General features: G+C 44.9%; 1 protein-coding gene across 1 annotated transcript in view; it reads right to left on the reverse strand.

Annotated features, from left to right (window-relative positions):
- Positions 1–8,344: 8,344 nt before the first annotated feature.
- Positions 8,345–16,000, reverse strand: part of LOC136626475 (putative gastrointestinal growth factor xP4) — a 55,568-nt gene continuing 47,912 nt past the window's right edge. The window contains exon 5 of the mRNA XM_066601535.1: positions 8,345–8,496. Within this exon, the coding sequence (XP_066457632.1) occupies positions 8,345–8,496 (152 nt within the window). The remainder of the gene's footprint in view (positions 8,497–16,000) is intronic.

A 16,000-nucleotide genomic window follows, 5' to 3' on the forward strand; every position in this document is an offset into this window, starting at 1 on the left:
CCCAAATCCCTCCTTTTTACACCAACTCCAGAGCCACTTGTTTACCTCCCTAAGATCCTGCTGCCTTTCTAGTGTGGCCTTAGGTGCAGGTAGTATTTCCGAGGAAACTACCCTGGAGGTCATCGCCCTAAGCTTGGACCCTAAGTCCCTGAAATCATTTTTGAGGGCCCTCTATTGACCTCTAATTTGTTCATTGGTGCCAACATGCACCATGATCGCTGGATCCTCACCAGCCCCTCCCAGTAATCTGTCAATCCGATCCGCGATGTGTCGAATTCGAGCGCCAGGAAGACAACACACCGTTCGACAATTCCTGTCTTTATGGCAGATTGCCCTATCTGTCCCCCTTATAATTAAGTCCCCCACCACTCTGACCTGTCTAGCCTGCCCTGCGCTTCACGTCCCCATCTCACTGGAGCAGTCATCTCCCTAGCGTTTAGAGGGCATGTCGTGCTGCAGCGGTGCTGGCTCTATAATGGCATCCCCCTCATCTGCCAACGTTGCAGACTTGTTGGGTTGTGTCTGTTCAGAACTAGCCTTCCTGGTTCTCTTCCCTCTACACCTCCATCTGTCACCCAGCTAGCTGCCTGCTCCCCCTACTCTACTATCATCTGCCCCCGCCTCTACCCCAGCGAGTGCCTGCTCAGTGAGCAGCAAACTCCTTTCCATGATGTCAATGGCTCTTAGTGTTGCCAGTTGCTCATATAGATCCAGGATTTGGGCTTCTAAATGTGCGACGCACAGTATGCACCCTCGATTGGCTGATCAAGGAATGTATACATTGCACAAGTAGCATATTGGATGACATTGCCAGGCATGGAGCTCATCCTAATGGGGATCTACAATTTACTTGTGGAAGTAGTGAAGATAGATTTGCTCATATGCTGCCGCCTATGCGCAACCGCTCACACGCTGATGCCTATGTGCAACAGCTTACACGCTGACGCCTTTGTGCAACCGCTTACTCGCTGACGCCTATGCGCAACCGCTCACTTGCTGCTGCCTATGCGCAACTGCTCACACACTCCCCCCCTCACTTAATCACCCAGTCCTGCTGCACTTACACCTCTCATGTACTCTATAAACTTGTACATGAGAACTGAGACACCTAATATTCACTAGTGGGGTCATTGTTAAGAGACCTACTTGGAATCAGAGAAGTGAAGAGTTTTCCCTAATACCTCAACTAAAGATATATGTTTTGTTTTGTCCAATTTGATTTTAATCTTCATTAATAAAGTTAGTTTTTTAATTAATTCTTCTTCAGTGATTACTTATTTTGAAGAATTTCTGCCTCAGTGACTTACTTTGAATTATTATGGCGGGTTTCCTGTCCGGCAGTGTTGATACCACTAACTGGATGGTGGAAGCAAAAAACGTTTCCTCAAATCAAGACTTAGAACCAGGAGTTCAATCAGCATCCATCAACTCTACCTTCAAGAGTTTAACATTAATTTATAAAGTTTTCATCAGATCATGGTGGGAGGTCCAGGGCCTCAGTAACTATCTAGAGAATAAAATAGTGCCAAGGGGTCTCCGCATACACACCCTCCTGCCCCCTAAGTTACGCATGGAGGCCTTCATGAAAAAATGGGAAAAGGAGGCTACCGATAGCTCACTACGGATGATGCATTTATTATGGGAGGAAGAAAAGGTCCTATTGGAAAAAAACATTACTAAACTGAAAGAGGCAATAGAAAATGTTAAAAGGTTCTCTGGGGAAGTAGAATTTGAAAAAAAAGAGAAAAATCTACAACTGACTATTGAAAAATATACAGGTTATCTAAAGAAAGAAAACACTACCAATTTACCAGAGACCTAAAAGACTTCATGGACAATAGGGCCTATGAGGCTCAGACTAGAGAGGAATCTGAGCTGAGCTCCTCAGAATGTGATTTATCCAAGAGTGAGGCGCCCAGGAGGGTACCACAATATACCAGAGGCAGGGGTAGGGGAGGAGGAAGACCAAGAATGAGAGGAAGAGGCAATATGGGTCAATTTAATGGTGGTCATCATTTTTTAGAGACACCCATATACCAGTATATGCTGAGGACAAGACTAGGGGGGCCCAATCAGGCCCAATAGGAGAGCCCCATACTGTAATGGATGCAAACCCTGAAATGAGGAGAGACGGGGGGAATGGTGACAACAGAAAAGAACTAGAAATTATCAATCTGTCTAATAGAGAACTTTCTTTAAGTCTTGTTCGTACCCACTAGTAAGTACAAATCATGTGACTGGGTTAAAGGAAAGTCCCGCAGCACACCTAACACATGCACTTAAGTGCAGAGGTTCCAATCTGTGTATGCCAAGTGGCTTGACTGGGTTAAAGACTAGGGATGAGCGAGCATACTCGGAAAAGCACTACTCGCTCGAGTAATGTGCTTTATCCGAGTATCGCAGTGCTCGTCCCTGAAGATCCGGGTGCCGGCACGGCGCGGGGAGCTGCAGGGGAGAGCGGGGAGGAACGGAGGGGAGATCTTTCTCTCCCTCTCTCCCGCCCGCTCTCCCCTGCTCCCCACTGCGACTCACCTGTCAGCCGCAGCGGCACCCGAATCTTCAGGGACGAGCACTGCGATACTCGGATAAAGCACATTACTCGAGCGAGTAGTGCTTTTCCGAGTATGCTCGCTCATCCCTATTAAAGACGTATCTCTCTTCCTTTGTAAAGTAAGATGGAGAAAATATTTTACTATCAAAGGTCAGAAGAGGTGTGAAGAATTAGACATCAGTCCCCAAGACTTGGAGACACTCGACCTTTTGGAAGAACTATCTCAAGAAAGCGAGAGGATCCCTGGCCAGGGACCCTTCACACAATTAAGACCAAAAAGTACCAGTATGCCTCCGTCTGGTGACTGTCCGTATATAGACATTTTTGAGTCACTAGTAACAGAGGAATTGAAAAAACTCGCTGGCACAAGAAATTTTCAAACCCAGAATTTGTCAAAAGAGAAAAAAGCACTAGTATCACTGGAGAAGGATCCCAGTATCATCATAAAGCCATCCGACAAGGGCGGAAACCTGGTGATCCTAGGACGTAATGACTATAAAGAAATGTGTTTCAAGCTACTAAAAGACACCACAAACTATGGCATATTACCCTCTGACCCCACAGATGCCTTCCTATCTAATTTGAGATCCCTGGCACTAAAAGCACGGGAGGAGAAAATCCTTAGAAAAACAGAATATGAGTATATCTGCCCAACTCTACCCCAGACGGCGACTTTCTACGCGCTCCCTAAAATCCACAAGGGCCTTACCCCTTTGAAGGGGAGGCCCATTGTTTCAGGGATAGATTCCCTGACACAGGGAGCCAGTCAGTATATTGATGTAATTCTAAGACCGTTCGTAGAAAGTTTACCATCCTACATACGCGATACCATGGTTCTCCACAAACGCCTGGAAGTTACACAATTGTGAATGGTACTTATTTGGCCAGCCTGGACGTAGAGGTGCTTTATACAAACATCTCACATAAAGACGGAATCAAAGCGAGTCGCTTCTACCTGTACCAAAGGGGAACTCATATGAGACCTCACAACAACTTTGTTCTTGAATTACTCAAGTTTGTCTTAGAACATAATTTCTTTCTTTTTGAGGGACGCTATTACCATCAATGGCGGGGGACCGCGATGGGAAGTCCCTGTGCCCCAACCTATGCATGTCTATTTCTCGGATGGTGGGAGGATAAACATGTCTTCCAGGAACAAAATCTAAAATGGATCAACCTAATCGATTTATGGGTAAGGTTTATAGATGACATCTTTATACTTTGGTCCGGAACTGTCATGGAATTTAAAGAATTTGTGGAGTCTCTTAATAAAAACAACCTTGGCTTATTTCTCACATCAGAACTCCAGCAGGAAAAGATCACATTTCTGGATTTAAACATCTCTAAGACCCTGATGGGGACCCTAGAAACAACAATTCACCAGAAACCAACGGCAACAAACAGTCTCTTACACTGGGAAAGCTATCACCCAGGTCCTTTAAAAAAAGGTATCCCTAAGGGACAATTCATAAGGTCAAGGAGGAACTGTTCTGAAGAGGGTGAATTCAAAATACAAGCAGAAGACATGACTAAAAGATTTAAGGATAGGGGATACCCTGAGGATATCCTTCTGGAGGCACTTGAAGAGACTAAAAACAGAGACAGGAGGGATTTGTTGGATGTTAAACCAAAACCAGTAACTAAAAACATTGTGAGATTGATTGGTACGTACGACGACCAATCAAGAAACGTGAATAGGATTCTACAAAAATATTGGTACATCCTACTCAAAGACAAGGACCTTGTGGAATGCCTGGGAGACAAGCCCTCTATTACATACCGAAGAGGGAGAAACCTTCGAGATCATCTTGTTCATAGTCACCTTGCCCTAGAAGTACCCAGGGAGACTTGGCTGACCTTGAAAAAAATCAAGGGCACATACCCCTGCTCTGACTGCAAGGCATGTGGATTCATAAAAAAGGGACCGACTTTTGAGAGCGTCAACACTGGGAAATCATATGAGATCCGCAACTTCATAAATTGCAAGACACCAGGAGTGGTATATTTGGCAACTTGCCCCTGCCCCCTAGAATATGTAGGCAAGACCAAGCAGCAATTTGGGAATGTACGGAGGGGGGAACATACAAGCCTGGCGAAACACATGAGAGACTATCATGACAATGACCTAAGTCTTCTCAAGTTTCAAGGCATTGAACTGATTAGGTACAATGGAAGAAGGGGAGACATAGACAAGAAACTTCTACAGAAGGAATGTATGTGGATTCATAGACTCAAGACCTGCTCACCTACAGGCTTGAATGAACAGCTATCCTACACTTCCTTCATTTGAAATAATTACAAACCTCCTCCCATGTACTAATCAACCCCCCATTACCTCCCTACAAAACTCCCCCCCCCCCCCGCCCCCCCTGGATTTTATGACCAAACACTGAGTAATACACTTGTTTTTTGCTTCACATTTTGATTAACTATAACCATCCCTCTAGAAACAAAAAAAAACCCTCCTAACCTTCCCCAGAAGAGAGTTATAATCTTAATTACAATAGATCAAAACCCCCTGCCTTCATATAAACTTGTGAAATCCTTTACAGGGCTCTAGTAGGGAGGAGGGAGCTGTCCAGTGCTGATCCTCTCCTCCGCACACTAATGCCCGACATCACGACAGCAGGGAGCTGTCCAGTACTGAAGTGCCTCAGCAGAGGTGCTCTATTCAGCCTGTATGGCGAGAATGCAAGGGGGACTGACTAAATGACAGCCAGCTTTTGGGATTGGATGGGATAAGAGAGGGAAGGACGAGCTCCACATATATAAGCGCTGTATCTGTCAGACGCGCGGCACTCACTACAGGGATGCCGCCAGATATCACGGCTGCTCCCTCTGACATTTAAGAACGCATCCTGATGAAGCAGGGCACATGTTAAATAGCACTGTAGAAACGTGTCGATTATGTGATTTTAGTGAGTCAGTAAAGTTTTCCAGATAGTTAGCTGAGGTGTTAGAACTAGACGGCTGCCCGATACCTCCCTGATATGTGTCTTGATATTCAGGGCAGTAGATCTGACTTGATGCCATATACTTATTGAGTGGAAATGTTTCTTATGCACTAGTTAACCCCTTCCTCTCCTATTTTGGTCTATTTTTATCGGTGGACTAGAATTTGGAGTTAATTTAAGGAAGAGGACATTTAACTAGGGGAGAAAAACCAGCTCCTTCTTTGCATTTATCGCTGGTCTCTCCTATCCAACTGGATCTTCTAAATCTTAACTGGGCCTCACATCATACACCTATACTGGTACTTTAAGTGGAGGATATCAGTCACCCCATCTTGATTAATACCAGTCATTGGCTCTTATAGTTGGTCCTCTTTTGACACTTAACCCCTTCCTCTCTAGTGGTGAATAACCGCTGTTTAGCATACTTGAATAAGGGGATATCAAGGAAGCATTAGCAACACTGTGCTCACAACCTAATCCTTCTTCTTTCATATCCTAAGGAGGGTCTCAACTGAGTCTACAGAGCACAGCTTTGTGTCTATGCAACACTTACAACACCTCTTCTTCTATCTGGAACTTCTGTCTTATCTGGGGACCCCCCATGAGGGTAACCCCGTAATCTGTGTATCAGCAGGAGGAGGGCTAAACCCCACTCAACTCAATGACCATATCACATTAATAAAGGAAGGTTGTCATCCCATGTACTCTATAAACTTGTACATGAGAACTGAGACACCTAATATCCACTAGTGGGGTCATTTTTAAGAGACCTACTTGGAATCAGAGAAGTGAAGGGTTTTCCCTAATACCTCAACTAAAGATATATGTTTTGTTCTGTCCAATTTGATTTTAATCTTCATTAATAAAGTTTGTTTTTTAATTAATTCTTCTTCAGTGATTATCCTTGACATGTAGGTGCATAGATATATTCAGTCAGGTCTCATGGGGCTCTTGTACAAATTTTGCACTAGCCTCCAGGAGCTCTTTAAACAAAATCATGCTTAGGCAGCTTCACATTGCGTATGCTGTAACACAACTTTTTTTGTGTTATGAACATGGCTTTTTTGTGTGCGTATCGGTGTATTTTACTGTACTTTTTCTGCTTACAGGGCATGTTTATTTGTGGCAAATAGAGGCACCAATTGAAATAGCTAATTAGTTTCAGATGTGTTCTTTTCCCAGTGTGATTAGGCAGTGTTTCACGCATCTCTTTGCGTATTGCGCATGCATTTGTGCACTCTCCATCGACTACTAAGGGAACCTTTGGTGCACAAATAAGCAGAAAGATAGGGCAGGATTTTTTTGCGCAGCCGAAACGCGATCTAAGGTCGCGGTCAGATGAGAGCTTTTTTTGTTCGCTCCTATGTGTGCAAAAATAATTGTGTCTATTAGAACCATTGGTTCCCTATGAAGTTTTCACATGTTCGTCTTTTGAAGGCAAAAAATACTCGAAAGTGCAAAAGATGCGTGCCTGTAATGTGTGTGCTTCGCATAAAGTTGCAGATATGACAAGGGATGAGGGGACTCCCAGAGGATTTCGTTAGTCCCTGTGGGGAGTTCTCTCATCAAGGGACTCCCCATGGGGACAAAAGAATCCTCTGTCACAGCTGTGGCAGTGGATCGTGATGCCATCCCATTGCTTTTAATGGGGCCGGCCCCTCTGCTGCCCTATTAAAAGCAATGGGATGAAGCAACCCCTGCATGGGTTTTCAGGGAAGGTTCTTGAGATAAGCCTTTCTCTGAAAAAAAGCCCTAGCTACTTGAAAAAAAAAAAAAAAAAAATATATATATATATATATATATATATATATATATATATATATATATATATATATATATATATATATATATATATACATACATACATATATACATCACTTCTCCGGCGGTGTCCAGTTCCGGTATGTCTTCTCCCTGGCTCCCCAGCACTCTTCTAAAGCACTTTTCCTGGCTGTGATTTAAAATACCCGCCTCCTGAAAGTTCTGGGTCTGATTGGCTGAGCACTGTGATCAATCAAAGGTAGCGCTCAGCCATTCATTGAATAACAGCTGAGCACTGCCTGTGATTGGTCACAGTACTCAGTATAGATGAGCGAGTATACTCACTAAAGGCAATTGCTCGAGCAAGCATTGCCTTTAGCGAGTATCTCCCCCGCTCGAGACTGCAGGTTTGGGTGCCGGCAGCAGGCACGGAGCTGCGGGGCGGAAAGGAGGGGAGATCTCTCTCTCCCTCTCTCCCCCCCAGCTCCCTCCTGCTGACAGACGCTACTCACTGCTCCCCCGCGCCGGCACCCGAACCTGCAGTCTCGAGCGGGGAAGATACTCACCAAAGGCAATGCTATACGCGCTCATCTCTAGTACTCAGCCAATCAGAGGCAAAGCTCAGACATTCATTGAATTGCACAAATCGCAGGAAAAGAAGACAGCTGGACCTCATCAGGCTTTAATAGCCAATCAATTCCACGTAAAGGGAGTGTTACGTGTGCGTGTGTGTGTCTGTGAGAGAACTGGCCCTGTACAAGCAAAACGTACAGCACTATGCGCTGAGGTGAACATATTTGCCCATAGACTCATCTGAATCCGCCCTAATTCCGATTTCTACCAGATCAGTACTGACAAATGTTTCTTAATCCCAATATGATTACTAGTGAATGACTGCTGATGAGTCCCTCTGTACTTCTCATTGGCAGACAGGGTTTATGACCATATAGCTCCCCGTTACAATAGCCCTCAGTTTTTTGATGCCCTAGTTTAAAGAGTCAGTAGTGATGGGGTCCCTAAAGAGAACCGGACAGTGCAAGAACATTCCTATTTCATCTATGGATAATGCAGTGCATCATCATTTACCTTGGAATTGAGGGTAAAAACAGCACTTAGCGTTGGGGATACTTGAGTCATAACAGCAGCCTTTGGAATAACAAGCCTTAGCATCTATTCCAGGAAAACCACATTCTTTCCTTTCGTAGGGTTTGACAGAACACAGAGCCGTACCTGGAAGTAAAACAAAGTGAATGCTGTTATTGTACTAAGACATTTAAGGCTATTTTTCCAACAGCGAGTGAGATATCGAGCCCCAAAACTGGGACCCATATCGTGCTCGCCCACATGTAATGTTCCTGCTGAAGCGAGGTGTTTTTGTGTTAAATGCGCCTCACATCACTTCAGGGTAGTAGCTAAAAGCCGCGATGGAGGATCATGGAGTGTTTCCTGTTGTTTGCAATGGGAAATCTTGCATCGCATCTCACTCGCATGCACCTATCACACTGTGTAAGGCTCTGAGGGAATGCCCAAAGATAGTTCATGCCGTAATTTTTTCCTGCACCGAAATGCAAAAAATAATTGCTCAAATGTTTGATCCCATTCAAAATAATGGGGTTTATATTAGAAAAGGCTTTCTGATGGTACGGATGATTAATGAGTGGAACAGGTTACCACGGGAGGTGGTGAGTTCTCCTTCAATGGAAGTGTTCAAACAAAGGCTGGATAAATATCTGTCTGGGATGTATTAGTGATCCTGCACTGAACAGGGGGTTGGACCCGATGACCCTGGAGGTCCCTTCCAACTTTACCATTCTATGATTCTATGAAATGAAATTCCTTTAAATCTGCATCATCCAGAAAGGTGACTAGTTCATGTACAACTTTACCAAACTTCTTACTAGCTGATCATGACTATTCCTTTACTTATACAATAACAGTGACCCCTGCTTCTATTTGACTGGTCATTCAGGGGTCTGGGAAAATTGGATGAAAACTCCTATAGAAGGTGAGAATGGCTGCCACCCAACTTTCCGGGAGCAGATGCAACTGCCTTTATTGTGTGCGCAGACAATGACATGAAGTAAGATGTAATTAGGGAGGGCCAATATGTTGCCAGGGCAATTGGATTCCACATGCTGGTGTCCAGGCTTGCAATTGCTTATAATCACTGTTATAAGCGATAAGGCATTGGAATCATAGCTGTTGTAAGAGGTGGCTGCTTAGGTGCTCTGAAGCGACTTCCTGTCATGTGTAACAGAGCCACAATGGCCTCTTCATGTCATTAATGCATATTTTTTTATAATAATAATAATTCGTGACGCCAGTGCTACATTAGCACAAGATTGTAAATGTTATGCAATTAAGAAATCACAAGAACCAGGGTTTAAAGCGTAATAACTGTCTTTTCCGTTTCTTTGTTGATGTCAGTAGCGATCATATATCAGTGCACACATACAAGACTTTCTTTAATAGGGGTTATTTTCTTTACATGTTAGGAGTATGATTAGCAGGAATAATGCACATGGGGTTCTTCAGGTTACAGACAGAGATGATGATCTGGGTAACATATGACAGCGCTGTTAATTTTCCTTGGGCCGATTAAATGGCTCTTCAGAGGCGTAAACTGTGAACAGTATACACCTTCTCTGCACACTCTACTGAGCTATACAAATAAAGATTATTATTATTATATTATTATCTGATCAGATTGAAATCTCACTGACTGATGATCTTCTCACTATAACTACAACACGACTCCTCTCCTACCTCTCTCTTTCTTTACTCCCCAGACCAGCAAGACCAACTGTCACACCACTGGCTTGTAGCCAATCAAAATTCAATCTGCCGGCAACCAATGAGAATTATCTGTCCACCTGGCAGATTATTAATAGCTCTGTCAAAGGGTTATCCCCTGCTGGTTATACATGAACTGAGCGCTGCCATTTAAAGGCAAGGTGCTTTTGTAGGGCCCTTTGGGCCACTACATGGTTATGGTTCAAGCCCTTTATTTGTATAAAATCATTGTATCCATAATGACCTGTACAATAAATTGAACACACTATTGTTCTTACATTGCAAAAACTCCTGTAAAAAATGGAGGTAAAATGCTTATTTTGTTACTTTTGCTTCCCAGGAAACGCAATAAAAGTGATCAAAAAAGCCTTACCAAAATGGTACCAATTAAAATTGTAGCTCATCATACAAAAATATGCCCTCATAGACCTCCATGTACAAAATAAAAAAGTTACAGGACTTTGAATGCAATGATGGAAAAAAAAAGTTTAGATTGAGCAAAAGGGTAAAACCTAAAAAAATGTATAATATGTTTGGTATTATCGTAATCATACCAGTCTGCAGAAAAAAATGTATCATGTCATTAATGCTGCCTGATTAAGGGTGCCTGCACACGAACGGAATTTCCAGCGCGTTATTTTAGGCACATTATCTGCCCCAGACCGCAGCCAATATACTCCTATGAGGATCCGCAGTTGTCCCCAGACGGACGGATTTGTATCGCGTTTTTTCACGCGTGTGAAAAAATCTGCGACCTGTTCTAATTTGGGTCGGATTCTGCGCGTGAAGCCTCCAATACAAGTGAATGGGTGCGTTTTTTCACGCAGTACATCCGCAGTGCAGCTGCGGATGGAGTCACTGGTTGCTATGACTACAGGAAGTAGGCATGGTAGGAGGCGTCCCAACACACAGCACAGAGCTTCACAGGCAAATTTGTAGAGGGAGATAGGTAGTATTTCTTGCCAATGCAGGATGTAAGGCCGCCTGCACACGGGCGGGTCGGATCCGGCAGCGAGAATTCACGCCGCAGGACCCGACCCGAGAGCCTGCAGAGAGCAGCGCGTACTCACCCGCGCCTGGCGGCCCCAGCTCTTTCATGTGCCGGCTGCGGCGCAGCCGGCGCATGCGCAGACCGGAGCCGGCGGCCGGGTGAGTGCGTGCCCCGCACAAAAATAGGACATGTCGCGGTTTGTTTGCCGCGCGAGATTTCGCACGGCCAAACCGCGGCCGTCTGCATAGGAGTGCGTATTGTAATGCACTCCTATGCAAACTTTCAGTGGCGGAAATCCCGCGGGAAATCCCGCCGCAGGATTTCCGCCCATGTGCAGGCAGCCTAAGAATGCTAAATCTGTAGTAATGAATTCCTCTTGTGAATTTTTTTGCAGTGACTGAAATAAAGTCACGCTGGAGAAGCGCCTGAAAAAAGTTACATGGATCAACCATGCCCACAAAGGCATCAATAATTTAACGGTGCTCGCACAAGCAAGAGGGACAAAACGGAGTCTGGGTGTTGGTTTTTAAGCTGTTTTCCAAGGAATGGGCAGTTCTCTAGGGGTTGGGTTTACAATAAAGGGTGTCTGCTGGTTTTCCTGCGCGTTTTTTTCCGCAACACATCCGCGTATATCCGCGCGTGATTTTTCACGCATCCGCACCTATCCGCAAGCACACTTAGGTACCATACGCGCGTGAAAATCCGCTAGCGGAATCCGGAACGCTCGTGTGCAGGCGGCCTAACACTGTAAAAAAAACCTGGGAAAATTGAGGTGCGGATAACAGCAATCACGTAAAGAAAAACAAAAAGTGTTTTAAAAAAAGTTCAAGTTTCAACTCCCCTCACTGATCATATGCGCATGGGCCCATCGCAAAAATGGCGGATGCATGTGCAAAAGCCCAAGGATTGCAGCAGTAATTTAAAATCTTCCTACTCCTGGTTACTAAAGATAGCCGAGAGCCTGGAGATTTCATGGGGGCCGCAGTCCCTGGGAACCTCCCCTCCATGAGAGGAGGTTAAATTACTTGCCTAAGGCCTCCAGTGATGTCCCCTGAGGGGATCTTTATCTGCGGACCATTCCCCAGCTTCAATGCATGTGCCCATTGGCATAATGGCTCACACAACCGCAGAAACTGGGGAGGGCTCAGGAGATTTAAAATCTCCTTGCTCTCGGCCTGGGCACAGTGACCAAGGGCTGCAGTGAGAAGTCCCTGGTCACATCATCGCCGTTATTCATGGGATAATGGTGATCCCATCCAAGTTAAAAAAGATTGAAGATTTATCTCCCCTCACCAATGAGATCGGTGAGCGGAGATTAAACTTCTTACCAGAGGCCTCCACATTTGGACCCCAATGTGATTTTCCTCCACAGACCTTCCCCAGGCTGCTGCACATGCGCCAGCAGACAAAATGGCGCACACATGCGCACAAATCCGGGAACCAGAAATTTTAAATCTTCTTGCTACTGGCTATCAAGTGTAGCTGAGAGCCTGGAGCAGTGGCCGGTGGCCTCGTTGAGCGGTCCCTGGTCTCATGATAAAGAAGTAGCGAATTACCTTAGGCGGGCCTCACACTACCAAATAGAAATTGCGGATTTCGCATGCATTTGATCCGTGGTAATATGTGGATCAATCAAATACATTGGATTACAGAATTCGGCTCACATTATCAGATTGGAATTATGTAATCCACTCGCAAATAAACAGAACGTAGCATGTTGCATTTTAGCACGGATATCCATGACATAGAGCTCATTGTGCTCCAGGGTTATGGATATACCCGCAGCCCATATGCAACTATGTTGTGTATGGGCTGCGGGTACCCACGTCATCGCTAAGCTATGGCATGGAAAATCTAAACAAAAAAGGTGTACTGCGAATGACCACCTCTGAGAGTATGCGCAGTACATTACGCGGTCATATGTAGGTCCATGGCCTGGGCTCACAGCAAAGATCCACATACGGCCATGTGAGCCCAGCATTATTCAGATCACTACTAGAGATGAGCGAGCATGCTCGCTAAGGCTAACTACTCGAGCGAGTAGTGCCATAGTCGAGTATCTGCCCGCTCGTCTCTAAAGATTCGGCTGCCCGCGGGTGCGGCTGACAGGTGAGTTGCGGCGGTGAGCAGGGGGGAGGGAGAGGGAGAGAGATATCTCCCCTCCATTCCTCCCCGCTCTTCCCTGCCGCTCCCCGCCACCCGCCGGCAGCTGAATCATTAGAGACAAGCGGGCAGATACTCGACTAAGGCACTACTCGCTCGAGTAGTTAGCCTTAGCAAGTATACTCGCTCATCTCTAATCACTACCTATAATGCCTACATAATTTACAAGAAAAACCTGGGAACGCTCGTCTGACTTCGCCCTAAGGAGTTAATGAGCGCTGCAGTTTCAAGCGCTAGCCACTACACATGCTTTAAGTAGACACCTGATCAGTTGATTGGCCGAGGATAGATCATCAATAGTGTTTTCGTGGAGAACGGCTTTAAGAATCAGAGATTTCTCACCTTTTTATTTATTTTTTTTATCCGCGCATTCCAAAAGCCAAAACGTATTATTTTTCCACTGACATTTGAGAGCTTGTTTTTTCCGGGACGGGTTTTATTTTTTAATGCTGTCATTTAGTGTACTATATAATGTTCTGTAAATATTTAAAAAAATTTAAGTGGAGAAAAATAGAAAATTTTTTGGTGGTGGTTTATTTTTTCCGTGTTGAGAGTAAATAGAATTGCACAATTGTAGCCTTCTGTACTTTCTTTTTACACCCTTGACCATGTGGAACAAATATTGTGATGTTTTAATAGTTTGGAAATTTACCATGCTGATCCTGTTCTCTGTTACCTGACCTCTGGTTTGTTCCTTGTGTTTAGGCGTGCCACCCGTCCGGACCAGGTCTGTCTGACTACTCTCCAATTCACACCCTCAGATACCATGCCTATCCCTAAAGTAGCGCTAGCTGCCACAGTACTGGGACCACTTTCCGAATAACGGCCTGGGCACCAGACAGTGAAACCCACATCCTGACTGCTAGGGTTAAAGGGTGAAGACGGGTTCCTCATGTGTCACTTCAGGATCTGGCCCAAAGCTTTAACAGTCCATGGCTCAGTTGATCTAAGTTCGCTGATCCTGATGAAAACAACCTTTACTCTAACCTTTATTTTAATATTAATTATTATATAGTGAACTTTTGAACAATTAAAACTGAAATTGCATAAACAAATCTAACAAATGTAGACGCTATTGTATAACACAATGAAGAGAACAATATGCTAACAAAGTATTGTCAAATGAGATATTCTCAGGTTCCCAACTAAACTGATATTAGAGATTTTATTATAGTTTTTTAAATTTTTTTTAGGTTTTGCTATTTTTCTACACTGAAAACAATTTCTTTTTTAAAGATTTGATTTTGTGTTGCCGCATTCCATAGCATATTTATTTTCCTATTGATAGAGCTCTATGAGGGTTTTTTTTTTTTTGCAGGATGAGCTCTATTCTTCATGTATCCCATTTTTGAGAACACACAACACTTTGATCACTTTTAATTCTAGTTTTTCTAGAGGCAAGATTAACAAAATCCACAATTCTGGCATGGTTTTTTTTTCTCGCTTTTAATCTTTTTCCAACTATGGGACTTGAAGTTCACAACTTTTAGATAAAAATTTACAATACTTCAATACTGCAGTGTGTTACATTGTCTATCAAGCTCAGCTAGAGGCTGAGCCTCATACACTACTAGAGATGGCAAAGCCAGAGGCCATCTTCAAGCTTCCGGAGGCAATAGCATCCCATTGGTTCCCCAATGATCATTTAGCAATGAGATACCAATGGGAGTCCGATGGGTGACAGGGGAAGCCCATTCTCTCTGTTAGGCCTTAGTCAGACGGGCGTTTTTTCGCGCGATTTGCGGATCGCATGACGGATGCGCATCCGCAAATCGCGTGACCGGTGCGCGCAAGTCGCCCGCAAATTGCCCAAAAATCTGCTCCTAGCCGCGTTTCATTAGAAACGGGCCGGAGCTGTCCAGCGCATTGCATTCAATGGAGACGGCAATAGAGCCGCCTCTATTTAAAGCAATGCGCTGCGGGCGAGCCCGGGATGAATTGTCGGTAAGGGCTTAAATATATAAGCCCTTCCCTGCAATTCCTCCTAAAATGTGTTAAAGTAAAAAAAAAATGTATGCTCACCTTCTCCCGGCAGCCGGAGCTCCGTGCGGCCGTCCTGCAGTGGGTGTGAAGGGGGTGTGAGTCAGACCTGCCCCCTGATTGGCTCAGCGCTGAGCCAATCAGAGGCATGCCTCACTCACACCCATTCATGAATTCATGAATGGATGTGAGTCAGACCTGCCCCTGATTGGCTCAGCGCTGAGAGGCAGCAGTCACTCACCCATTCATGAATTCATGAATGGGTGTGTGAGTGAAACCGGCCTCTGATTGGTCAGGGCTGTGACCAATCAGAGGCAGATCATTCAGCAGGCGGGGATTTTAAAGCCCCGCCGGCTGAATAGTGCCGAGAAGCAGTTCAGGAGAACTGACAGCGGCCGTGGCTGGACTCCGGCTGCAGCGGAAAGGTGAGTATACAATTTTTTTTATTTTAACACATTTTAGGATGAATTGCAGGGAAGGGCTTATATATTTAACCCCTTCCCGACAATTCACCCCGCGCACGCCGGCAGCCCATTGCTTTCAATGGAGCGGCTGTATTGCCGCTCCATTGAATTCAATGGGCAAACATCGTTCTTCTCTGCCACGGCTGTTACAGCTGTGGCAGAGAAGAATGATTTGTCTTCTATATGTTCTCAATGGGCTCGGCGCTGCTGCCGCCGGCCCCATTGAGCGCATATACAGAAGAGAACAGGAATCGCAGATCGCAGATAGGTGCGATCTGCGTTTTTTTGTTCTATAATTTATCGGGCGAGCGCATAAAAAGCGCTCATGTGTTCGATACCATTG

The sequence above is a fragment of the Eleutherodactylus coqui genome, chromosome 4, assembly GCF_035609145.1.
Source record: "Eleutherodactylus coqui strain aEleCoq1 chromosome 4, aEleCoq1.hap1, whole genome shotgun sequence".
Taxonomy (NCBI): Eukaryota; Metazoa; Chordata; class Amphibia; order Anura; family Eleutherodactylidae; genus Eleutherodactylus; species Eleutherodactylus coqui.